At 67.3% G+C, this 16,090-nt stretch overlaps 1 protein-coding gene and 1 long non-coding RNA gene across 6 annotated transcripts; one reads left to right on the top strand and one right to left on the bottom strand.

The window, feature by feature from the left end:
- Nucleotides 1-471: 471 nt before the first annotated feature.
- LOC132241848 (uncharacterized) lies at nucleotides 472-1,805 on the top strand. 4 transcript variants are annotated; one of them, XR_009454529.1, is made up of 3 exons: nucleotides 472-495; nucleotides 640-811; nucleotides 1,159-1,805. It is a non-coding gene; the product is annotated as an uncharacterized LOC132241848 (long non-coding RNA). The 4 variants fall into 4 exon arrangements; XR_009454530.1 differs by lacking the exon at nucleotides 472-495 and adding an exon at nucleotides 569-603; XR_009454531.1 differs by lacking the exon at nucleotides 472-495 and adding an exon at nucleotides 569-607.
- On the bottom strand, nucleotides 1,644-6,990 carry IGF2 (insulin like growth factor 2). Of its 2 annotated transcripts, none has more exons than XM_059710799.1 (4): nucleotides 6,576-6,990; nucleotides 4,173-4,334; nucleotides 2,836-2,990; nucleotides 1,644-2,620 (listed from the first exon to the last, which is right to left on the bottom strand). In XM_059710799.1, exons 2-4 carry the CDS (start codon nucleotides 4,327-4,329, stop codon nucleotides 2,384-2,386), a joined length of 549 nt encoding a protein of 182 aa, XP_059566782.1. In that variant the 5' UTR covers nucleotides 4,330-4,334; nucleotides 6,576-6,990; the 3' UTR covers nucleotides 1,644-2,383. The 2 variants fall into 2 exon arrangements, with proteins under 2 accessions (XP_059566782.1, XP_059566784.1); XM_059710801.1 differs by lacking the exon at nucleotides 6,576-6,990 and adding an exon at nucleotides 5,597-5,745.
- Nucleotides 6,991-16,090: the final 9,100 nt, after the last annotated feature.

Raw genomic sequence — 16,090 nt, 5'->3', positions numbered from 1 at the left:
ATTTCTGAGAGGCTGCCCGGGAGGCCGGCGGAGGTGGGCCCAGGTGTGCGGGGCCGAGGCCCAGGTCTTTCTCGGGCACACCTGGGGGTCAGGCTACGGGGCGAGGGGGCATGCCTTGCTTGGCTACAGCACCTCCAAGTCCGGCCTCATCCTGTCCTCGCTGGCACACGCGATGGCCGGTGCGCATCGGGCTCACACTGCGGGGCCGTGGTGACAAGCAAGGGGCCCCTCCTTCATCTCAAACAGATGCAACCGCCAACTGGGGCCTGGGACACGCCCCTCCCCACAGGGGCTGTCGCGGGGGTAGGAGGGCAGCTGGAGACATGAAAACCTCAGCAAGAGAATTTGGGATGGAACTCGGTCAGATTGGCACGTGGGAGGCTCAGTCTTTCTCATTTTTAAGTCCATCCTGTGAGTGTGAGTGTGTGTATGTGTGTGTGTATGAGGATGTGTGTGTGTGTGAGTGAGGGTGTTTGTGTGGGTGTTTGTGTGTGTGTGAGGATGTTTGTGTGTATGTGTGTGTGTTATGTGTGTGGGTGTTTGTGTGTGTGGGGGGGTATGTGTGTGTTGTGTTTGTGTATGTGTGTGTGGGTGTTTGTGTGTGTTTGTGTGTGTGTGGGGGTATGTGTGTGTTGTGAGTGTGTGTTGTGTGTGTGGGTGTTTGTGTGTGTGTGTGTTTGTGTGTGTGTGTGGGTGTTTGTGTGTGTGTGTGGGTGTTTGTGTGTGTGTGGGTGTTTGTGTGTGTGTGGGTGTTTGTGTGTGTGTGTGGGTGTTTGTGTGTGTGTGTGGGTGTTTGTGGGTGTGTTTGTGAGTGTGTGTTTGTGTGTATGTGTTTATGTGTATGTGTGTTTGTGAGTGTTTGTGTGTTTGTGTGTGTGTTTGTGTGTATGTGTTTATGTGTGTGTGTATGTGTTTGTGGGTGTTTGTGTGTGTGTGTGTATGTGTTTGTGGGTGTTTGTGTGTATGTGTTTATGTGTATGTGTGTTTGTGTTTGTGTTTGTGTGTTTGTGTGTGTGTGTTTGTGTGTATGTGTTTGTGTGTGTGTGTGTTTGTTTGTGGGTGTTTGTGTGTATGTGTGTATGTGTTTGTGTGTGTGTGTTTGTTTGTGTGTGTTTGTGTGTGTGTGTGTGTGTGTGTTATGTGGGGATTGATGTTAAGATTTTGGGGTGTGGGGGTTTTTACAGGATGGACTTTGGGGTTCGTGCCAATTAAATGTCATTGGTGCCAATTTAGGTTTTCATGTCCCTTCCCTCCTCTGGTCTCAGGTGGCGGTGGTGGGTGACGGTGAGAGCCGAGCCGGAGGCCAGGCTGGGGCTGGGGGGAGGCCAGTTGGCGCTGAGAGTGCCCGGTCTGGGGCAGGAGGCGCTGGAGCAAGGACATGCCCACCTGGGAATTGGGTCCCTCCTTTCTCCTGGACGGTCAAGGACTCGAGCCCAAGGCCAATTTGACCCGAGGTCCTAGGCGAGGAGATGGGGGGGGGGGGGCCGAATTCTTTAACTTGCCAATTGTTTTTAAGCCAATTAGTTTTTTAGTGTGTTTGCAGCCAATTGAGTTTTTTAGGGATTTTTTGGTTTTGGGGTTTTTTTTTTAGGCCAATTGGAGTTTGTGGTGTTTGTAAAAAGCCCACTAGTTTTAGGGGCTTGGTGTGTGTGTGTGTGTGTGTGTGTGTGTGTGTGTGTGTGTATGTGTGTGTGTATGTGTGTGTATGTGTGTGTATGAGGTTTAAATTTTATTGTATAATTTGGATGATGGTTTGGTTGAATAATTTGGTTGAATAGTTTGGCCGAATAGTTTTACTGAGTAATTTGGGCAGATAATTTTCTTGAATAATTTGGTTTAATAATTTGGGGGGATATTTGAAGCCAATTGGTTTTGTACATTTTCAGTCCATTGAATAATTTGGGGGGATATTTAAAGCCAATTGGTTTTGTACATTTTGAGGCTGTTGAATAATTTGGGGGGGTTGGGGAGGGGTATTTAAAGCCAATTGGTTTGGTACATTTTTTTAGGCTGTTGAATATCCCTGAGGGGGTAATTTGGGGGGGATATTCAAAGCCAATTGGGTGTGTACATTTTGAGGCTGTTGAATAATTTGGGGGGGTGGTTGGGGGGATATTTTAGGGGGGTAATTTGGGGGGATTTTTTAAGCCAATTGGGTTTGCACATGTTTTAGGCTGTCGGGGTGACGCCCTCAGGCCGATGGAGGGGGCCGAGGGGTGTAGCCTGACATGGGGAGGTTGGGGCAGGGGGCGGGGGGGCGCGCTGGGAGGAGGACGGCGCAGAGAGGCTGGGGGACCTGATGGGAAGTCCCGGGACCTGGTGGTAAGTCCAGTCAGGAGGCAGGAGGAGGGGGGGGCCGCTCCGCAGAATCGCTCAGGTTGGCTCACTTCCGATCGCTGGGCGCCGCGGCCGAGGCGGCCCCGTGGGCAGCAGGGTCGTGCGTGGCCAGGGCATTCAAGGGCCGTTGACGCTTGGCCTCCTTGAAGGCTTCCAACTCCCTGGCCAGCATGTGACCGCGACGGACCCGCAGGAGGGCGGGCAGGCCCCGGCGCAGGCGTTGGGAGGACTGCATCCAGGGGCCGGAGTTGAACTTGCCCACGGGGTACTTGGGGAAGTTGTCCTGGGAGGGGAAGGGCCAGTCAAGGGGGGCCGGCTCCCCCGCTGCAGCCCCCAGCCAGCCGGGCCCCCCGCCCGAGGGGCTGGCACTCTGGCACCCCCAGCTGACAGGCGGGGGCTTCCCCTGGCTGCCCTGCCCCCTGGGGAGCTGGCGGTGTCCTCCCCCCAGGACCCCCCCCCTCGGGGAGGAGGCCCGATTCCGTGGGGAGGGCGTCTCACCGGAAGCACGGTCGGGAGAGTCGACACATCCCTCTCGGACTTGGCGGGGGTGGCACAGTAGGTCTCCAAAAGGGCCAGGTCGCAGCTGCGGAAACAGCACTCCTCCACGATGCCACTGCCCCGGCTGCGACGGCTCGCTCGGCCGGCTGGTCTGCCTGCGGGGGGAGGGGTGGTCAGCTGCGCCCGCAGAGAGGGGGCAGGGCGCCCGCCGGGGGGCTGAGGGGGGCCCGCCCCAGTGCCTCCCTCCTGGACTGAACACAGGCACAGCCTCAGGGTCCCCAGACCCAGGGTGGCTTGGGAAATGGGTTCAGGGGCGAGGGGTCCAACCCCCACATTCCAGGACCACAGGTCCTGGGACAGGAGTGCCTCCCTGAGCCAGACACTGAGACAGGTGGGAATGGGAGGAGGAAGAAGAAGACGGGAGGAGAGGAGTGAGGACCTGCAAACACCGCACCCTCCTCTCCTCCCGTCCTCCCCTCGCTCCCCCAGGCTCCAGGTCTCAGCCACCAGGGAAAGCGCCCAGCACCTCAGCCTGGGGGCCCGGGTGGGGGAGGGGGAGGAGCCCCTAGTAAGGGGTCCGTCATGGGTCCCATGGGTGGGGCTGGGCCCAGCACCCCTTCAGGGAGCCACTCCCTGGGTGAGGGCCAACTGCTGCCAGACCCTACGGTGCCCCTTCCGGCCCCAAAGGAGGCAGGGGACCGAGAGCGGGCACAGGCGAGGCAGGCGGCAGGGGCTTCGGATGTAAGAAGCAGGAATGCTTTTCCAAGAGAAGCTTGGAAACCGCCAAGCCTGGCCCTTGGGGGCCCATTTCTCAGGGTGGGTCAGTGGAGGCTGCGGAAGAGAATGCCTACAGGGAGTGCCAGGACCAGGGGTGACAGGCCTGGGAGCAGCTGGGCCCCTGCCCTGTGGGGGATCAGCCCTGGAACGCCCAGCCCCCTGAGCGCTGTGACACCAGGGGCGCTCAGGCCGCGGGCCGTGCACGCTCACACCCACCAGCCACGTGTGCTTTGGTTGGTTTCCTACCCCTTTTATCAAATCTCCCATTTGATAAAATTTTCACAATGGGCACATCCCTGAATATGTGGCCATTGTCAAAATGTCAGGCACCAAGCCACGCCCCCGCCCGGCTCACCAGCTCCCCCCCCCCCAGACCAGGGACCCTCCATTTTGAGTCTTTATTGCAGGAGAGTGGGGGGGGGGGTGAGTGCCGCCCGCCCTCCGTGGCTATTCCCCCCCGGCCCCCCATCCCCCCCTGCCCGCCCGCCACCCCTCAGAGGCCCCAGCACTTGTGCGCACCTGCTGTGCGCGCCCGCCCCGCGCCCGCCCCAGCCACTTACTGAAGTAGAAGCCGCGGTCCCCACAGACGAACTGGAGGGTGTCCACCAGCTCCCCGCCGCACAAGGTCTCGCTGGGGCGGTAAGCAGCATAGCAGCACGAGGCGATGGCCAAGAAGGTAAGCAGCACCAGCATCGACTTCCCCACTGGAAGCGCCATGGTATCTGCGGAGAGAGGGTCACTCCGAGTTCAGCGGCCGCTGGACAGCAGGGCTCTCTCCCGAGCCGGTGGCTCTAACGGAGACGGGGCTGGGCCCGTCTGGGAGGCGCCTTTGGTTGGCAGCAGGTGCTGGTCAGTGGTTACCCGTGGGGAGGTGGTCCCCATTGTCACGGCTGCAGGGGCTCGGCCATGCCCAGAGCCGCAGGGGCCGGTGCTGGACGCGGGACCTGGCCTCCATCCTATGATGTCATGAGGGCGGGGCCAGCACCAGGCAGCGGCCACTCCTGGGTCTCCCAGCGCCAGCCAAGATGGCAGACGGCCCCACCCCACGGCGCAGCAGCCCGAGCATCCCAGAGGACCAAGTCTCGGGGTCCCGCGGCTGGCCCCCTCCAGGGCTGTCGCTGAGCAGAGCTCAGGCCAAGGATCCGATGACCAGCGTGACTCTGGGGGGAGCCCGTTCTCCTGACTCACCCAGTCCCCCAACTCCAGCCTGCCCTGGGCACCCCAACAGCCGCAGAAAAGTCAAAGCCTCAGGGTGCCTTCAGGACCCCCCCCCCCCCCCCCCGCCTCCAGGGGAGCGAGAGAGAGCAGGCGAAGCCGCCTGGAGGCCAGACCAAGTTCCTCAGGGTCCAGGGTGGAAGGAGTGGCGGTCCTAGGACACACCCCCCTGCACAGGCTGAGCGCCCCTAAGGAGTGGGCGGCTTGGGAGGGGCCCTCGGCTTCTCGGCAGCCGGGTCCGAAGGTGGGAGCCCCTCAGGCGGCCGGCCCCAGCCTGTCCCTGCACCCCCAGGTACAAGCCCTTTCGGGGGCAGCCAGTGGCTCTGAGTCCACTGGCACCCGAGGCTCCCCGGGCAAGGGCGGGGCAGGCTGCCGGAGCTGTGCCCCTCCCAGGCTCCACAGCCGGTGGGCACAGGGCAGCGAGCCGCGTGGCCCCCAGCCCCGATGGAGCCTCGAGGCAGTAGCCCAGGAGCCGGGGCGGGAAGGCAGCCGCGTTGCCTAAGCTCCCCAAGAGCCGCAGCTCCACGGAGGGACCTACACGGCCGCCTCCATCCCCTGCGCTGCCCTCGCCTGGACCTCAGCTGCCTCCCAGCTGCCCCGCCGCTCCATCCCTCCGGTGTGGGGTCCGGCCCGCGGAGGGCAGCGGCGGGAGGAGAGGGGGGGTGCCCTCGCTGGAGGCAGCGGGCAGAAGCCAGGCTGAGCCGGAGCCGGGGTGCAGGCAGGCGGGCTGGAGCGGAGGGCCGCGGGGCTCCGCTCAACAGCTGGTTACCTGCAGCTGGGCAGGAGTCCTGGGCTGGAGCAAGAGGAGGAGGAGGAGGAGGAAGCTGAAGGTTGCTTCTCAGGAGAAGCCAATGTCCAGCTCGCCGCCTGGTCAGTGCCTCGGCTTTTTATGTGCGAGCCGGCTCCTCCCAGCCCCGGCTCCACCCCGGCCCCCACCCCCCCTCCCCGCTGACCACTCCCCCCGCCCCTTTGCCCCCGCCCCTTCGCGGCTTCCAGCCAGTCCCCTCGCTCCTCCGCACGCCCCCCGCCCCTCCCTCCCCTCCCCTCCCCGCCAGCTCCATCCCTGAGCAGAGGACCATGTGGAGGGGGGGGGGGGGCGCCTTCTGAACCCCCAGCCCAAGTCCGCACCGGGCAGTGGGGGCGGGAGGGGGGCAGCTTCCCCTCCTTGTATGGAAACTTCCATCTGCGCGCGGCGCGGGGGCTGGACACTCCCCTGGGAGCCCCCGAGCAGCCCTCTCCCCAGATTCCTACTTGGAAATGTTGGGGGCAGGGAGGGGGAGGGGGCGGGGGGGATCCTGCAAGTGTGGCGCCTGGCAGGACGCTTTTGCCAACTCAGCCCCCCTCGCTCCCTCCTGGCCCCACCCACCCGTTTCTCTCTCTCTCTCTCTCTCTCTCTCTCTCTCTCTCTCTCTCTCTCTCTCTTGCTGGCGCGAGTGCGCATACCAGGGTGGGTTTCTGAGACCCGCGCCCCCCCTCTTTGCCCAGCACCCTGGGGGGACGGCCCTCCCCCCGCACGGCGCAAACCCCAAACTTTCACCAACACCCCCCGCACCCCCAAACCCACCAGGAAGTCCCTTTTGCAGACGCTCACACCTCTCTGGGCATTTTCCGCGGCCCCTACCCCGCCCCCTCCGCGGCGCAGGGAAGAGCGCGGGGTTCGCCGTGGGGAAGGGGCCCCGCCGCCCGCGCCCCGCACCCGCCCGGGCGCCCCCCCCGCCCCCCGGCCCCGCGGCCCGCACGGCGCTTACCTTGAAGCCGGCACAGCTGCCGCACACCTCCCTGCTGCGTGAATGCGAACCGGGCAGCGGGCGAAGGCCCTCCTGCCGGACACTCCTCTGCCAGCGCCGCTCTGGCCGAGTCGCCGGGGCCGAATGTGCGACGGGTCAGAACGGGGGGATGGCTTTTTTTGGGGGGGGGGAGTATCCGCTGATCGTTTGGGGAGGACGGGCCTTCTGTGGGCTGGGGCGGGCCAGATGTTGTACTTTAGGGGGGGAAGGGTATCGGGAAATGAGGTCAGCTGTTGTATCCAGGACAGAGGGGGGCAGAGATAGAGAGAGAGACAGAGTGAACGTGAAAGGGGGGGGGCCGAAGGGCGGGCGAGAGGGAGAGGGGACAGCGAGAGGCGGGCAGGCGCACAGCGGGGGAGAACAGTCAAGAGAAACAGAAAGTCTGTCCAGGGTCCGGGGGCGGGCGGGGAGGGGGGGCGGGCGTGGAGGCGCGGGTCCGGGGGGGACGGGAGGGAGCCGAGGGAAGGCTGCGGGAGAAACGAGTGCGCGGGGCCGGGGCCAGAGGCGAGAGAGGTGGAGAGGGGAGCACAGAGAAGCGAGGGAAGGTCGCCACGTCGGGGGCCGGGGGCGGTGCGAGGGGGGGCGGAGTGGAGGCGTCACCCGGGCCGCGGGCGCCCAGCTCGGTTTGGGCCGACGGAGCCCTCGGCCGTCGCGAGCCCGGGCCTCGGGGGGGCGGTGGTGGCCGCGCTGGATCCGCTCGGGACGCCGCGAGGAGTGGGAGCGGCCAGGCGGCGCACCGGGGAGGGCTGGGAGGGGGAGCGCGGGGAGATGACAACGCCGGCGGCCTGCGAGCCGGACTGCCTGCGGGGGGGACCGCCTCCTCGGGCGAAGCGGGAAGGGCGTTGAGGTAGATAGACGAGGAGGCGGCGAGGGGTCCGCAGGCCCGGCGGAGCGCGCCCCCGCCGACGGCGCCCGCGATGGGATCAGCAGCGCACGGACGTCGAGGCGGGGCCGTCAGCCCGATGGAGCGGGGCGGGCGTGGGCCAAGAGGCGGGGGCGGCCGGAAGGGGGGGCCGGGGGCCCGCTGGGCCTCACGCAGCTCCGCCGGAGAGCAGGCGAACTCTGGGCGCCAACGCCCGGCTCTTATAGCCGCGCCACCCCGCGGTGCAGCGCCCGCTCGGGCCCCGCTGGCCTTGAGCCCGCGCCAATGGGCGCCCGGCCGGCCCTCGCCCCGCCCCCGGACCGCCTCCGCAACTCGAGCCAGGGGAGGGGGGCGCGGGCTCCGGGGCGCGGGAGCCCGGAGGGTGGGGGCGGGGGGACGTGGGGTGTGCGGGACGAGCTGGGGTTGGGGGCAGGGAGCGGCTAAGTGTGCACGAAATCCCAATTCTACCGTGTGAAGGGGCCCCCGTCTCGGGTCCCGGGGTCCCGGGTTCCCTGCGCTGGTGTGCGGGGGTCACGGAGGGAGCGGGGTGGGCGGTGTTCCGGGCCCCCGCGGTGGTAGGGTCCCCGCTGCCCAACGAGGGGCGCCCCGTCGGCGTGAGTGAGGGCGCAGGTGGCTCCGTGTGGCCCGGGGTCCCCGAGTCCCGCTGGGAGCGGCGTAGGGGGAGGAGGGGTCGGTGCTGGGCGCGCGCAGGGCGCGCAGCCGCCACCTGCCCGTGCAGGCGCGGCGCCTCCAGCCGCCGCCAGACCCCGAGCGCCCCCCGGTGCCGCGCGGGCCTGGTCTTGGCCGAGGCCGCCGCCAGGTGCGGTTGGTGAGGAAAGCGCGCCCGGCCAGGCCTGAACGTGGGGCGGGCGCAGGGCCCGGGCGAGAGGGCCGAGGCGGGAAACACTGTTCAAGTCCTACCTGCGTGGCCGAGCTCACCGGGCGCCCTAAGCGGCCCGCCCCAGGGCCCCCCGAAATGTCCCGATCATGGTTTCCCCGGCCTCAGGCCGCGGGACTCGCGTAGACCCGGGTTCAGCCCCGGGGCCACCGCGCCCCGGGCACCATCCGAGAGTTTGCAGACGTAAAGACTCGTGTCTTTTCCCAAGTCAAACCCACGCACAGGCCCCCGCGCGCCGCCTGCGCCGGCAGCCCCTGCCGCCCGCGCCTCCGCTGGGGACGGGGCTGCCGGCGGGAGACCGCGCGGGGTCGCCGGACGCCGCCATCAATCACCTCGCCCGCCCGCGCCGCGCGCGCGCTGCCCCGGGTCCCGGGCCGGGGCTGGAGGCGCCTCTCCCGGCGCCGCTCCGACCCAGCGCCCTGCCCGCGCCCCCACCACGATCTCTGCAAAGGCGCCGGGGTCGGGGCGCTGGCCCCAGGCAGTGCGGCCGCCCGGAGGCCCGCCCGCCGCAGGCTCCCGCGCACCGCGCCGGTTTCCCCCGAGGCCGCCGAGGCGAGCGCCAGCCAGCCGGGCGGGAGCGGGACCGGGAACCGGGGCGGCGGGTGCGGGCGGAAGCCCCGCCGGAGCGCGGAAGCGCCAGGAGCTCACCGCGAGGCTGGAAGCCGGTCGGTCCGCGGGCGGGCGCGCCGGGAGCGAGGCAGGAGCGAGGGCTCTGCGCCGGCGGCGGACGTGCAGAAGGTGAGCGGGACCCCGCGCTAGTCCCTGAGGTCCCGGGGCGACGCCCAGCCCGTTGGAAGACCCGGGGATCATGCCCAAATTTGGGGGGAACTGGGGGCTCTGCCCAGTCGTTTTCCTGGACGCGGGAGTTGTGCCCACGTCCCGGCGGACACGCTGCCAGGCCCAGGGCGTTAGGGGAACAGACATTCTTAAACGTAGGGCTTCGCTGGCAACACCGAGCCGCCGAGACCCGCCGCCGTGGCGCGCGGGGCCGGGAGCCGTGCCCACACGGGGGACGGGGACCGGGCTCGGTCTGACTTGCAGGCAGAGCGAGTGTGTGTCCCGGAGCCGGGGCGCAGAGGCTTCCCGCCGTGGGAGCTGCGAGGAGCGGCTACATCAGAGGCTCTAGAAAAATCGCGGCCAAGTGTGGGGACCCCTGGAAACGGCTCCGTGTACTGGGGGAGGCGCCGCGCGTGGGGCGCCCAGTGCCTGGTCGGCGGGCTTGGGGGCACCCGCAGGATGGGTGGGGAGGTAGATTTCTCGATGATTCCAGAAAAATTCTCTCCATGGAATTCGGGGGGGCCCCAGAGGCGAAGGGTCTAAAACTGAAAGAAGAGAACAGGGACCACACTGGGGGGATCTCGGCAAACCCCGCGCGGAGGGAAGCGGAGGTTCGTTCCCGCGATTTGGGCCGCGGGCCGGGCCTGGCAGCCGGGGCTCGGGAAGCCGCTTCCACGCGTGGTGGCTCCGGCGGGTTCTCAGAGCCCTGCAGGGACTCCAGCGCCTCGCTCTAAAGTTGGGGGAACCCGGGGTGTGAGCAGTGCTTTGGGGGAGTGCAGAAAATCGAGCGCGTCTATTTTGTTTTTAAATCGTTTCATTTGCTGGACGTCTGTTTTGGGCGAACAAGAGAAAATGTCCTTTTTTTCCTGCGCACTGTGTTCGGGGATCCTTGGTGAGGCAGGGCCCGAATATGGGGGTCACTGGAAACTGCCCGGTGGCGACTGGCAGCTAAGCTCCAGGTACAGGCCCCCCGCTGCCTGCGATTTCTGGGGCCTGCGGGTCTTCTTCCGTCCCTGGGCACTTTCATTTGGGGGGACCCGTGGGGAAAAAAAATGCCTAAACTTAGGGGAGGGGGCTCGGGGAAAGGGTCATGAAGCCAGGGGACCCATAACTCAATGTTCAGAAAAAGCTCAGTTGTTTTGTGGAGGAAAATAAAAATCGCAATTTGCTTTGGAGGGCTGGGGGTAGCGCCTCAGCTCAGAGCCCCCCAAAGTCATTTTGGAATCGAGGCTCCAGGGAAGTGGCCAGGTCCTCAGGAGAACCGGAGGCTGGCATCTATCTTTGGGGGGAAAGGCTGAAGAGTTCCTCAACCCTGGGACCTGGAGAACCGGTGTCCGAAATCCCTGGGAGTGAGCTGGGTGGGAGGGGGCAGGAAATGTTGATTAAATTCGGGCTGCCCCCCCATGGGGTCCTGGATGCATCGGAGCCCAAGAAACCAGCGCCTTTGTGACCCCCGTGTAACCCTGGCGGGGGTCGGGGGGACGATCTGGAGGGCACTGCCCAATATCGAGAGAAGGAAGCAAACCCGGACCCGCGGGCGGGAGACGCCGTGAGGGCCAGAATTTCCGATCAGCGTCTGCATTTTAGAAAACCCGGGTTCCTGTCCCTGCGCGAGGGGCCGGGGGATTTTAAAAGACGCAGAACGTTACCACGCGGAGAAAATGTCCAGGCTGCTTGGTGGCCGGCACTCACAGGACCGGGCGCCCCAGGCACAGCCTTGTATTGCGCTGGGTGCTGTGGCCCAGGCGCCTGGGGGACCCCGTGAGATTCCGGGGAACCTGCATAGCCGGGGGTCACAGGCAGGGGTGACTGCTCGGGGTGCTTTGGACCTGGGTGAAGGGTCTCGTCGGCAGGAACCGAGCGGGGCGGGGAGCTCGGCGGAAACGCGTGCCCCCATCTCCACGGCCCACGGGAAAATGCCCAGGGGGTTGGGGGGGCAGAGGCCATGGAGCCGGGACCCCTCAGGACTCGGAAAAGGGCTGGGGGCTCTGGGGAGCCTCCTAAATCCTGTGCAGGCGGCCGAGCAGCCTTCTGGGGTTTGGGGGTAATTTGCTTCCTGCGTTGGGGGACCTGGGGCTCTCAGTGTAAAATTTAGGGAGCCCGGGGTTGGTGCCAGTAATTTTGTGGGACCCCCGCAGGTATCACCCCAGGCTGTGGGGAACCCGTGCGGGGGTGTCAGCAGGGACAGGAAGCTGGAGAGACCTTGTGGTTAGCTTCCAACATGGTGGGGACACAAGAAAAAAAAATGCCACTTGTTTGGGGAGGCAGACCTAACCCTGTCCACCCTGGGGAGCCGGGCCAGCTGGCCGCGTGGCCGCAGGGCAGGGCGGGTGGACGCGGACCCTGCGGGGAGCACGGGTGGGTGGCCCACGGGTCTGCAGGACCCCGAGGGGGCGCGCCGCTCCGTGAAGCGCCGAGGGACAGCGAGGCTGGAGCGCCCAGGCCACGCGTGTAAATTTGGGGAAGCCGAGGGGGACTCCTCTGTGTGCGGGTCCCTGAAAATTCATGTCTCAGAAAACTCCTAGGAGCTGGGGAGATGATTAGTGTGGGGGGGGGACCTCAGGAGCAGGACTGTGACCCCAGAAAAAAGCCTCGCCCGTCTTTGGGGGGAGCGGGCGAGTGGCTGAGTGGGTCGGGACCCCAGAGCCGGGTCTGCAGGAGAAAGGCCGGCGCCCGGCCGAGAAACCAACGTGCGTCCAGGGCGCGCGCGGAGCAGGGGCGCCCTCCGGGGGACGCGGCGCAGGCAGCGGCGGCGGCGGGGAGCGCGGGGCTCCCCGGACGCCCAGGGCAGGATCGCCGCTCCCCTTCGCTTTACCGCTCCCCCCCTCGCGCCCCCCACGTCTCCGTGGCCGAGGCTCCGCGGGCCCCCGGGCGGAGGGTGGAACCGAGAGCCTCGAGGCAGAAACCCGGTGGTTGATCCGGGCGCCTCCGGCCGCCGCTCCGCGCGCGCGGGCGGGCATCTCCGAGGAGTCCCGCGGGCTCCCCGCCTCCGCGCCCCACGCGCTCCCGCGCCGCGAGCCTAGGCGAAGCCGCGGCCCGGACGCCGCCGCGGGCAGGCTTATCCCCGGCTCGGCTGGGGGGCCCGGGCGCACCCCCGCCGGCCGCCCCCGCACACCTCCAGCGCCTCCCGGGTCTCGCCCAGGCACCAAACTGCCGCGAAACCAGCTCGTGTGCGTGAGTCGAGAAAGCGGCGGAAGTGGGAAGGCGGGGGTGGGGGGCGACGTGGGGCAGAGGTGGGGGGCACGCCTGCCCGGGAGCGGGGGGCCGGGGGTCTCCTTTCGTTTTCTGCAAATGTTCACCGAAGTCCTCCTCCCCGGGGCTGGGGACTGAGGGGAGCAGGGGAGGCAGATGCGGAACCAACTAGGCCAGGCGCTGCTGCTGCTGCTGCTGCTGCTGCGGGGAGGGGGGGCAGGGTCGCCCCTCAGCACCGGGCACGGTTGGGGGTGTGGGGCAGGGACCCCCTTCCCCGGGGATCTGTGGGGGGAGGGGATGTCATGCGAGGAGGCGCTGCTGGGCAGTGTGGCACAATGGTTTGGGGGCTGGGGCCAGGTCACAGGGCACTGCTTGTCCCCAGGGTCACCCCACGGCGGGACCCAGGAGGGAAGGGGCCAGGGGAAGGCAGGGGTTAATGCGAGGGACAGGTGTGGCGGGAAGGCCCCCTGCCCCCAGGACAAGCAGCCACTTTACCCCAGAGCCCAAGGCATTCGGGGAATGTCCCCCCTTCAGATTCCAGCCCACATCAATCACCCCCTCCTCCGTCCCAGGAACATCTGGTCGCGCCCCCCCCCCCAGGACAGCCCCCTCCTCAGCCCCAGGCCGGCACTCAGGGCCTGTGCCTACAGAGGGAGGGACAGCCCGGAGCCCTGCTCCCCGCTCCACACGCGACCTGTGAATTGTGGGGTGGGGAGCGTTAAAATAAGGCCTGTCTGTGGGCCGGGGTCCCAGAGAGCCCAGAGCAGATTCCAAATCCTAGAGGGGCGTCTGCTCAGGACAAACGGAGGGACACAGGCTCCCTGGCCCTGCTGGGTCCTGCACCCGCCTCTGCCCGCTGCTTCCCAGGCCGTGGAGCCGCCGCCGCCGGGAAAACCCGTTAGCCCTCGGGGCTCCCCCTCCCCGGGTGCCTGGGGGCCTTCACGCCCGTGGCCCGTTCGGGGCTCCCCTGTCCTGCTCCCCACAGGCGCTCATCTGGAGAAGCTGGTGCTGGGAGATGCGCCGGACCCCACAGGTAGGAAGGAAGCCACCCGGTGCCCGGCCAGGGTCAGGGCGGGCGGGGCGGGGGGCACATGGCCTTCCCGGGTGCTGCCCCAGAGCCCTCTCCTTATTTAGTCAAAAGTGTGGCTGAAGGGGCAGGCGCGGGGGAGCGGATCCGGGTCACCCTAGGGCTCAAAAAGGGCACTGGCCACCCCAGCCAGGACCCACCCTTCCCAAGTCCCCGACTTCCAGCCCCCCCTCCCCCAGCTCGTCACGGGGCCGGGGTCTCCTCGGCAGAGCTTGGCTGGCAGGGACCCCAGCCCCGCGCCACCCTCCCCAGCCCTGCCCCGGCACCGGCACCGGCACTGACCTCCCCTCTGGATCCACAGACCCAGACTCGGAAGAGAGGCATCAGCCCTAGAGGATCGGACTCACCCCTCCAGACTGCCCTGCGCCCCCCACCAGCTCCGCTCACGGCCTTCCTAGCTCCTCGCAGCCGCCGGCCTGCCGTCTGCCTCTCGCTCCCAGCTTCCTCCCCCGGCTCTGGCTTCGACCTGGCTGCTCCCCCTCCCTGGGCCCAAGCCCAGCGTTTGCAAACCCGGCTCCATCTCTGAGGGTCCCCGAGCGCCCCTCCCTCACCCCCCTCTGCAGGGCTCGGACTGTGCTTGGCTCTGGGAGGGGCGCCCACGCAGGTCAGCCCCGACCCCCGACGGGAAGCAGGGGACAGATGCCCAGGCCGGAACCAGAACCAAGGGGACCCAACAGCACCAGCCACCCCAGGCCCAGGCACCACCACCCGATAAACCAAAAACCAAAAGTAGGTAAGGGTTGGGTGGGGGAGGGGGCGGCGGAGCCTCAGGGAGAAGGAGCCCCGGTGGCCCCATTGTACCCTTGGCTGTGAGTGAACTAGGGACACCCCTGAAAGCAGGCTCTGGGCTCCTCTGGGACAGGCAGGCCAGCCTGGAAGGGGGTCGCCTGCTGGGTGAGTTGGTCCCTGCAGCCTCTGAAGGTGGCCCCTGTGGCTTCTGTGCCTGGCACAAGGACACGGAGCCAGCCCACGCCCGCAGCCACCCGGGACCCTGGAGCTGAGCATCCCTCCTGGCAGCTCAGCGGTGTCCCTACAGGTACCCAGTCGGCAACCTTGGCCTCCCCACCCAGCCTGCCCAGCAGGGCCCAGCCTCTGCCTTTCCCATCACCCCCCCTCCACTCCCTCACAGGGAGCCACCTCAGACAAGGGCCCCCACCCCCACCCCCACCCCCACCCCCTCACCCGCACGGCACTCCCCGGGCCCGGGAGGCTTCTCCCTTTGGGCGGTGCCTCACGTGCCCCTCAGGATTCCGAATTCCCGTGCTGACGAAGGAGGACTGGAGAGGGGACGCCCAGGTGTCCAGTGCCCCGGCCGGCCGAGCCCACTCTCCTCACTCCCCTCTCCCTCCTCTTCCGTCCTCTTGTGGCTCGGTCTGCACCTTGACCCCTGACTCCCCCCTGGGCTGCTCCCCTGGCTGCCCTCTGACCTTCTCCCAGGAGTGCCCGGCAGGACCTCGCTGCTGCCCACACCTGAGCCCGCCAGGAGGCAGAGACTCTGGAGCGGCCCCCTGAGCCCCAGGCCCCAGCTCTGTGACCGAGCACCCCCAGCCTCGCCGCCTTGTAAACGGGGGTGCGGGCTAGAGCCGCAGGGGGGCCCCACGTGGAGAGGGGACACCTGGGCCCTGCCTGGGGCTCTGGAGACACTCACCCTCCGGGGCTGGGGCCGGTGGGCGGTGGCGCCTCAGTGCTGAGCGCGTGGGAGCCGCGGGGACCGTGGGGGCCGCCGGGAGCGCCAGGGGCACAGGCTGCAGCAGCCGGCCTGGGGGCTGTGCGCGCGGGCTGCTCTGGGCGGCTTCTGCCTGGGCCTCTGCCTGGGTTGGCGTGCTGGCCGGGCCGGGGGCTGAGCCGGCTGGGCGGCAGCGTCCTGGGGCTGCGGGCTGGAGTCCGCCTCCTCCTCCTCCGCTGCCGGGAGCTCAGCAGTGACCCTTCGGCCCCTGGGAAGACACGGAGGTGGTCGCTTTAAAACAAACGGCCCCCAAGCCGGAGCCCCCAGCCCCCAGCCCCGTCTCTCCCTGGCTGTTGGAAGGGGAGAGGCCTGTGGGTCCACAGGTCATCGTGTTGGGGGTTGGGTGGTGGTCCCTTTGCCAAGTTGGAGGGCAGGGGGAGAGGCCCACGGGGCACCCGGAGCTGGGCTTTCGGAGCCAGGCCTGAGGAGAGGCCCACAGCGGGCGGGAGACGCCCTGTGGCTGGAAGACCCTGCCTGGGCCTGGGCTGGGGGATCACAGCACAAAACGGGAAGCCTTCCCCACCCAGCAAACCCACCGAGAGTGGGGAGGCAGCCGAGGGTGGGGAGTGAGCTCCTCTGGGGAAGGCCCCCCGCCCCCTCACCCTCACCCAGGGGACAGGGCAGCGGAGCCCACACCGGCCGGAGGGAGAGAAACCGCCTGCACCAGCACTCAGCTCAGCCACCGGACAGCTGGGCTCACGGGGGCAGAAGCCTGACCCACGGCCCCACCGTGGGGCGGTGACCGACGGTCCTCAGAACAGGGCTCTGGGGTGGTCGGGAGGTGCAGGGCCTGGAAGGCAGGGCAGCCTGATTTTTAAAAAAAAATATATAAAAAACTTCAAAATCTCAGCCTGGAGCCTCTGTATTGTCGTTTGTCTTCGGTTGGGATGGGGGGGGGGGAGCTCCTGACAGCAAAAACCTGCCCCTTGCACTT

The sequence above is a fragment of the Myotis daubentonii genome, chromosome 9, assembly GCF_963259705.1.
Source record: "Myotis daubentonii chromosome 9, mMyoDau2.1, whole genome shotgun sequence".
NCBI lineage: Eukaryota > Metazoa > Chordata > Mammalia > Chiroptera > Vespertilionidae > Myotis > Myotis daubentonii.
Note: the sequence above shows the minus strand (reverse complement) of the source record. Positions and strands in the feature narration are given on the sequence as shown.

What these genes read in the sequence shown, in the direction of transcription:
- IGF2 (XM_059710799.1), bottom strand. Translation starts at nt 4,329, where the DNA reads ATGGCGCTTCCAGTGGGGAAGTCGATGCTGGTGCTGCTTACCTTCTTG. An exon ending in GGACCGCGGCTTCTACTTCA is followed by an intron (nt 2,991 to 4,172) that starts GTAAGTGGCTGG and finishes CTCCCCCCGCAG; the next exon opens with GCAGACCAGCCGGCCGAGCG. An exon ending in CTCTCCCGACCGTGCTTCCG is followed by an intron (nt 2,621 to 2,835) that starts GTGAGACGCCCT and finishes TTCCCCTCCCAG; the next exon opens with GACAACTTCCCCAAGTACCC.